The sequence below is a fragment of the Electrophorus electricus genome, chromosome 6, assembly GCF_013358815.1.
Source record: "Electrophorus electricus isolate fEleEle1 chromosome 6, fEleEle1.pri, whole genome shotgun sequence".
Classification (NCBI taxonomy): domain Eukaryota; kingdom Metazoa; phylum Chordata; class Actinopteri; order Gymnotiformes; family Gymnotidae; genus Electrophorus; species Electrophorus electricus.
Genome location: NC_049540.1, coordinates 9,780,586 through 9,789,188, shown reverse-complemented (window position 1 = coordinate 9,789,188; position 8,603 = coordinate 9,780,586). Strand labels below are relative to the sequence as shown.

Sequence of the window (8,603 nt, the reverse complement as noted above, 5' to 3'; positions counted from 1 at the left end):
GTTATGTTACCACATAAAGCTGTATGAGTGACCCATGACCTTTTCTGTTGTTCACCCCTGAAGCGCAAGGGGTTACATCACAGATGTTGGGATCTCTAGAATATGCAATTAAGAAGTTCATATTACTATATATACATATTATATTTGGTCATTTCAAGTGTGTTTTAAATGTTTTGGACACTAAAATACTCCATGTTTGATGTGAACTTACGAAAGCCATACAAGCATTCTCAGGTCTGTTGACTGATTGCTGACCTTTTGAGAAGGAGTGTAGTTTAGAGTCTTGTATTCAATAGAGCTGGCATGCCCATTTTTGATGCCTGACATTAGGAAGCATCTTAAAATAGGGCAGCCAGAGCACAGGAGGAGCTGTCAGACAGAGTCCTCGGATAGATGCAAGCTAGACACGCACATGCTCAGGTGAGCGTTTACTGTATGTCTGTTATCCCTCCTTTGTATTCATTTGCAAATTTTCCCATTTTTTATCCACTCTTTAGTAGCTGCAAGAAGAATTCTGCATGGATTTTTCAATCAGTCATTTTACTCATTCGATCTTTAGACTGTGTGACATAGACCGATGATCTCCATGCTTCTCTGTTGATAACTATCTCTGTCAGTTGTGTTATCTTTTTATCACTATCAGCTATGGTATCTAGCCAGCTTATCCACTGTCTGCCCCTTCGTTTGGGTCTGCTAACCATGCCTAGCATCACTGACTTCTCCAACAAATTTCCGTGCATGATGTGACCAAAGTATGGATGGGTATTTATGTCAGCCCAAATATAAATTGTAAATCATTCACTACGAATGTTTGAGGTCTTCTGCCTCCAGCATTGAGCCTGTCTGAGGGTGCAGTAAATGAGGAATGGATGCTTTGGAAGTGGTTGGGCTTGTGTTAAAAATCGGACCTTTAAGAGAAACTTAACACACAGAAGTTGGATTACAACTATTCTCAGTGCAATTTACTTCACACATTTTTTTTTTTTATCATAAACATTTTTAAATTGCAAGATTTAACATTTTAAGATACTGATCCCTTTGCACTCTGTAATCAGTTCAGGCAGGCACTACTACACATATTCATACTGATAAATATGTAAGTCAGTCTAGGTAGGGTGTGAAACATTACTATTATTTCTTATAGTTATGTTATAGTTACAATATAAGAAACATTAATATTGTATGTGTTCAAACAGGTTTCTATGCATGACTTACAGTACTAGTGACGTGTGTATGTCTGAACACAAGAAACATTCTAGAAGTGGGCATGTCATCGGAGATGTGTGTATATATGGGCGAGAAGGAGTTTGAGCTGCTGCACGTGCATGCGTGTGTGTGTGTTGGAGAGGACTTGGCAGTAAGCGGGTTTGGAGTGTTTCTGAGGCCATGTACGGTATTCCTTGCAGGAGGACTGGGTCAGCCTCCTGGATCCTCCTGCTTCCAGTACACAGACACACAGACCGCTGTCACTGGTGGTTCCTCTCTTCTTTCCTAATGACTCCGATCTCTCTGAAATAAACCGCACTCTGCTGGCAATGCAAAGGCTTGATAATTGCCAGGTGTGTTGCATCAAGAGTGTAGTGGACTCGCATGTAAAGAAAATGGTGTCCAAAGCAGGTTCTCCCTCTGCCTCGATGGCATGTCCACCTGCTGCGCTATTTGTAGTTTTCCTTTGAGAAAACAGAACACAGCGGATGTCAAGGACTTCATACATTCTCTTGATGTAACTTGAGTCACATTCAGAGTAATTGTAGAAATGAATGCAGGTATGTAAATTCAGATAGGGCAACCTGAAGCAGAAGCAGGAATGAAAATAATATTGGTTTAGAAGCCTGTCTCCTAAGCCTTTTATTTTTAAAAAATTCTTTTTAAAGCGAAATGTAGAAAAGCTTAGTGGAATATTCGTGAGTACTATGTGTATATAATTTATGTGAAGTTATTATTTATAATTATTTGACAATTACAAAAAAATAATCCAACATCTGGAATAACTGTTAGAAATGGAAACATTAGGTCTTGGCCTAATGTGTTTGAAGAGTGCTGAAGAACAAGCTAAATTTAGCACAGGAACACTGAGAAAGTAACACTAGAGAGATGGATGATTTTTCATATTCATTTTATAGTTCAAAATATAATTATTTTATGATACAATGGTATAATTGAATTTTTAGAGATGTCAAATGCCAAATATCTATTATAACGACCTCTCCTCTCCTCTCCTCTCATCCACACCTCTCCTCTCCTCCACACCCCTCCTCTCCTCCTCTCCTGTCTCCACACCTCTCCTCTCCTCTCCTCCTCTCCTCTCCTCTCCTCTCCTCTCCTGTCCTCCACACCCCTCCTCTCCTCTCCTCTCCTCCTCTCCTCTCCTCTCCTCTCCTCTCCTCTCCTCTCCTCCTCTCCTCTCCTCTCCTCTCTCGTCCTCCACACCCCTCCTCTCCTCTCCTCTCCTCCTCTCCTCTCCTCTCCTCTCCTCTCCTCCACACCCCTCCTCTCCTCTCCTCCTCTCCTCTCCTCTCCCATCCTCTAGATCTATCGGCAGCCAGGATGTCCATTATTAAGATTCATGCTCGTGAGATCCTCGACTCCAGAGGAAACCCAACAGTAGAGGTTGACCTGCACACAGGAAAAGGTGATGCACACACACACACACACACATACACATCCATACATTCTTGTCTTTAAGAGTAAATACTCAGTCATATTCTCTTCTTTCTCTCTATCCTATTCTCTCTCTTTGTCACTCTATTGTTCCTTCTCTGACCTAATCTTTCTCTATCCCTCTCTCCTGGCTTCTATGCTCACTTTCTATCCCTCCCCCTCTCCCCCCTCTCCCCCCTCTCTCTTTCTCTCTCCCTCACTCAGGTCTTTTCAGGGCAGCAGTTCCCAGCGGAGCATCCACAGGTGTTCATGAAGCTTTGGAGATGAGAGATGGTGACAAGACTCGCTACCTGGGCAAAGGTGACATACTTGCCTCCACACCTGCACACGCACACCTGCACCCACAGGGACCTACCTTAGACTCTGGCCTATATTATCTTTTGAATAACTTTCGAATAACTTTTTATTTTTATGAACAAGTGCTGTAGATGTAAAATGTAAATGTGCACTTATGTAAGTAATGCATCACCTGACTGGTCTCACCCTAACGTACAAATCCGCAGACATTCATATAATTCTTTCTCAGTGTTTAGGGTTCAGATACTGGTATCATTGTATAAGAACCTCATGCATCTTCCACATCTGATGCTTTGTGTGTTTTCATTGGAAGGTGTGACTAAGGCTGTCGATCATGTCAACAAGGACATTGCTCCAGTGCTGCTAAAGCATGTGAGTGTTTTATCTGACTTGATCTATTCATCATTCTCTCCATCACAGTGTCTGCTGCCGCTCTCTCTTTCTTACTATTCTGCGTAACCCCTTGACTTGTTCCTCTCGTTCCCTCTTTACGATCAGAAGCTGAGTGTTGTGGACCAAGAGAAGATCGATAAGCTCATGCTCGAGCTTGATGCTACCGAGAACAAATGTGAGTGTGTCAGCGCGATGGAGTGTGTCGGAGTGTTGTGAGTGTGTCAGTGCGATATGAGTGTGATGTGTCTGTCAGTGTGATGTGAGTGTGTGTGATGTAAGTGTATGAGTGTGTCCGTGTGCTGTGTGTGTGTCAGTGTGATGTGACTGATGTGTCAGTGTGATGTGTGATTTGAGTGTGTAAGTGTGATGTGTCTGTGATGTGATGTGTGTCAGTGTGATGTGACTGTGATGTGTGATGTGAGTGTGTAAGTGTGAGTCAGGAAAGGAAGCCCTGATGTTTTTGCCCTCAAAAACTGTATTTTGTATCCAAACACTAATACCGCACTCCCCTCTGTCCCCTGTCCTGTGCCCCCTTCTGTGCTTCTCTCTCTCTCTCTCTCTCTCTCTCTCCATCTCTCTGTTGTAGCTAATTTTGGTGCTAATGCTATCCTGGGTGTGTCTCTGGCTGTGTGTAAGGCTGGAGCTTCAGAGAAGGGCGTTCCCCTCTACCGCCACATCGCTGACCTTGCCGGACACACTGACGTCATTTTGCCCGTGCCTGTGCGTGGGTTGCCATGGTGACACTGACACTGAACCCTCCTCCCACACTGGTCATAAATGCAGCTCCTTCTCAGTAGTCAGTAGTCTCTCACAAGTCATGCAGTAAACATGGGAGATTTCAGAGACCATGAGGTGTTCTCAGAGTGCTGGAGTTCCCATGCCGTGCACATTGTTGTGCTTTTTTCGGTCTTACACGCCTGAGCCATAAATGGTTTTCACGTAAATAGTCCAAATCAAGCAACCCAGGAAAAAGTATGGTTTTCACACTCAACATTCTGAATATGCACAGTGCTAATAAGGCGGGCTCACAAATCAGCTAGGTGACAAACAACAAACCACAGCGCGTAAGTAAGATGCTCCCACCAGCAGAAGTGATGAATTCCTAACACAAACAGTCTACCAAGATGTATTCAGGATGCATAAAAACGCCATGTGTAAATGGGTATGCAGATCACTCAGCATGTGCATTAGCACCAGATGGAAATGGGCCCTTTTGTTACATTTTTCAGCTGAACTATAAAGGCTAGTGTAGTGTTGTAATTACATTAGTGTCCTTAACCCTTGAGTTATGAGTTATGTCCTTTTAGCACATTCTGTTTTTGTCTCTCTCCCTTTCTCTCTCTGTAACCTTTTTCTCGTTCCCGCTCAGGCGTTTAACGTGATAAACGGTGGCTCCCACGCTGGTAATAAGCTGGCCATGCAGGAGTTCATGATTCTGCCGGTTGGTGCGGGCAGCTTCCGGGAGGCCATGCGCATGGGTGCCGAGGTCTACCATAACCTGAAGGCCGTCATCAAGGGGAAATACGGCAAGGACGCCACCAACGTGGGCGACGAGGGCGGCTTTGCCCCCAACATCCTGGAAAACAACGAGGGTGAGTCATCCTACTGCACTGCTGACCCGGAGTCAGTGTACTGGTATTTGCTGTGGTGGGTGGCATTTGGGTTCAGCTTAGGGGACTGATTTTGGAGCATGGTTGAGGCATGAGTGTTGTAAAAAGTGATATAAAGGGGCCTATCATGTGCGGGCAGATGATTGTTCAGTTAATAGTCATGTAGCATTTGGATCATTTTAAACACTTTAATGGCTTATCCTTGTCTACCATACACTATATTGTTGGGTCTCTTCTCTACTCTCCTTGGTCAATAGGAATTTAGCTAGGCTGCTTTCATGGACTGCCCTATTCCCATTACTAGAACTGGGCCTTTGTGAAAGATGCTCCATGCATTTGTTGATGAAAGTGTGTCTGTTACCTAGCACTGGAGCTGTTGAAGTCAGCCATTGAGAAGGCGGGGTACGCGGATAAGATTATCATCGGCATGGACGTTGCCGCCTCCGAGTTCTACCGCAGTGGGAAGTACGACTTGGACTTCAAATCGCCCGACGACCCCAAACGCCACATTACCGGCGACCAGCTTGGAGATCTGTACAAGAACTTCATCAACAATTATCCAGGTAGATATACACACACTCACTCACTCTCTCTCTCTCTCTCTCTCTCTCTCTCTCTCTCTTTCCCTCCCTCTAACACATTTTTCTTCTCCGATATAGTCCAGTCCATCGAGGACCCCTTTGACCAGGATGACTGGGAAAACTGGACGAAGTTTACCGGTTCCGTGGGCATCCAGATTGTCGGGGATGACCTCACGGTAACAAACCCCAAACGCATCCAGCAGGCCGTGGAGAAGAAGGCCTGCAACTGCCTGCTGCTCAAGGTCAACCAGATCGGCACCGTAATGGAGTCTATTCAGGCGTGAGTACAGAGCCCCCTCATGCAGCTCTGTGTTAAGGCCTATTCATACAGTCCCCTTGTGCAGCTCCATGACAGGACCTCTGAATACAGCCCTGCTGAAGCCTATAAATCTACAATCTACAGCCTATAACAACACTGGACCTATGAGATATGGTGATGTGTGTGTGTGTGTGTGTGTGTGTGTGTGTGTGTGTGTGTGTGTGTGTGTGTGTATCCAGGTGTAAACTGGCTCAGAAGAATGGGTGGGGGGTGATGGTTAGTCATCGCTCTGGAGAAACAGAAGACACTTTCATTGCTGACCTAGTGGTTGGTCTCTGCACAGGACAGGTATGTGCTCTCTCTCTCTCTCTCTCTCTCTCTCTCTCTCTCTCTCTCTCTTTATCTCTCTCTTCCTTTCTCTGATTATATTCATATGCATCTCTCCTTTTCTTCTGTCCCTCTGTTTCTTTTCATTCTCCATCCTCAGATTAAGACTGGCGCCCCCTGTAGGTCAGAGCGTTTGGCCAAATACAACCAGCTCATGAGGTCAGCATCATCTTCTCCCCTCTTTCCTTCTCTAAGCCACTCGCTCTCCTACGCACTCTGTCATTAGTTCATGTTCTCCACAGGATCGAGGAGCAGCTGGGGGATAAAGCCAGGTTCGCCGGCCGAGATTTTCGTCATCCCAAAGTCAACTGAGCTGAAGGGAGCTGAGGGCACCTCTCTACTCATTTTCAACCCTGGTTTTGATTAAGGACTTTTTATACTGTGCCCCTGTTCGAGTTTGAGTCAGTCGTATCAAACATGTTATAGATTTTGACAATAAACTTTCGGAAAGTCAAGCAAAACAAAATAAAATAAATGAATGAACGCATTTTCTGATTTACCTTTCCAATGAGCTGGGCTCGTCTTTTGTCAGAATCTCTTCTCCTTTTCTATGTATTCTCTTCTCTTTGTTCTCTTCCTTTCATCTCTTCTTTTCTATTCTGCTCACTCTCCTTCAGTTTTTTTCTTGTTTGCCTGTCCTTACTCTCTATCACTGATCCTGATAACTGACTTGGGTTTTATCTCCACATTAGGACCCAGCATGGATTTATGCATTTGTGGAAATATTCACTATTTAGTTGTAAGTCTTACGGGACCTCTTTATTCCTAATAGAAAAACACAAATGGCTTCAGTGCGTTGGCACATACAGCCATTTAGGTCCCGTGACTCTTGAGTGAGAGGGTTTTTTTTTGTCTGAAACATTAATGCTACCAGTACAGCTAATTATGCTAATGAATAAAGCTAAGGAGATCATTAGCACCAGAGCATGTGTCAATCATTTTCATATTTTGACCTCCTATTGCTTGGTCTGCCTTCCTGAAGCCATTTGTTAAGGACTTAATTCCATTATTGAGGTGCTTGAAAGACCAGACACACCATGGGGTAACCTTTGGTTATATTATTATGTGTGCATTATTAGCTGCTATTCACAGTTTCCTGTTATTAATGCTTAGTCACCTCTACCCCTATCCTTTCTTTCTCTGTTCTTTATCATTAACTCAGTTAACTCAGTCTTATTAAACATATGATTCAGGTTTTCAGGAGTGTGTGATTTAAAATGAAAAATATTCTGTATCATTTTGCACATTGTTTCCTTTTCTTTTGAATTGGTGCCTAATCACATCCTGGCCTGTGCCAAGAAGTATAAAACCTCTGATATGGCTCTCACAGGCCACTTCAGGGACTGTTTGCATGGGCCCAGGGAGCCACAGCACTGTACATGTATTGCTCCACCACACACAGTCACACTTAGGCACAGGAATATTTGGAAGCTTGTCGGCTTTTTCCCATCCACCATGATGAAGCCAGTGATGGCTGGCATTTCCTTCTCATCTTTGCTGCTTGGATCCTTCTCATCTTGTCTTCTGGTCCTCGTCCTCTCCTCCTCGGCCCTTGGCACCTCCAGACCACTGCCACAAAGTCTTGACTCCGCTGTAAGTACTAATAGTCTGATCTACACAGCACCACACCACAGAGTCATTAGTCTGATCACCATAGTACCACACCAGAGCACCATTAGTCTGATCAACACAGCATCACACTACAGTACCATTAATCTGATCATCATAGCACCACACCAAAGCACCATTGGTCTGATCACCATAGCAAGTTTTTCATGTCTGCTTTGATTTGTTCTGCACTGGGCTCACTCGGCAGTTTAAGCCACTACAGTATTCACATACAAGGAAAGGTTCAAACTAATTATTTTTGTACTATGGACTTAAAACATGCAGTACAAGCCTGTTTTGCTGGTGTGCTATAATCAGATTAGGGAGTGCTAAGGTAAACCTTAAGGACCACAACACTTCACTGTTTAGTGTTTTCTGTGCTTTAGTGTTCTCTATTCAACCTGTATGTGTGAATGTTAACAACAAGAAGCACTTTGTTTGCATAGCTGATGAAGGACTTCTGTCCAAAATGTCTTAAACGATTTTGGCCAGTGCTTATCAAAACACTGCATGTTCTCATCCACTACAGTGGAGAAGCATAGACTGTGTTACAGTTATTAATAATGGCTTGATTTCTATCCATTTGCAGATTGTTGAGGACCTATTTGGCATGAGTGAAGAGGTTATGGGGCCTTTGGCTAACCCTTTCATCAGCAAGGGCCCAGCTGAGGTCAAGCCATCAGTGCGAGGCAAGCGGGACTTATCCAAAGACGCAGGCGCTATGGAACGTGGGGTGGAACCTGGTCACATTTGGCCGCGTGTCCTTTTGGACTTCATGGGCCACCAGAACAAGTTCAGAGGGAGAAC

General features: G+C 44.3%; 1 protein-coding gene across 3 annotated transcripts; it reads left to right on the top strand.

Moving 5' to 3' along the window:
• Positions 1 to 369: 369 nt before the first annotated feature.
• LOC113587555 (beta-enolase) lies at positions 370 to 7,104 on the top strand. 3 transcript variants are annotated; one of them, XM_027026262.2, is made up of 12 exons: positions 370 to 420; positions 2,531 to 2,632; positions 2,866 to 2,961; positions 3,272 to 3,330; positions 3,457 to 3,526; positions 3,938 to 4,071; positions 4,721 to 4,943; positions 5,327 to 5,524; positions 5,621 to 5,822; positions 6,041 to 6,149; positions 6,289 to 6,347; positions 6,431 to 7,104. In XM_027026262.2, the coding sequence occupies exons 2-12, from the start codon at positions 2,548 to 2,550 to the stop codon at positions 6,498 to 6,500; spliced, it is 1,305 nt and encodes a 434-aa protein (XP_026882063.2). In that variant the 5' UTR covers positions 370 to 420; positions 2,531 to 2,547; the 3' UTR covers positions 6,501 to 7,104. The 3 variants fall into 3 exon arrangements, with proteins under 3 accessions (XP_026882063.2, XP_026882080.2, XP_026882071.2); XM_027026279.2 differs by lacking the exon at positions 370 to 420 and adding an exon at positions 1,461 to 1,472; XM_027026270.2 differs by lacking the exon at positions 370 to 420 and adding an exon at positions 1,473 to 1,559.
• The last annotated feature ends 1,499 nt before the right edge of the window (positions 7,105 to 8,603 follow it).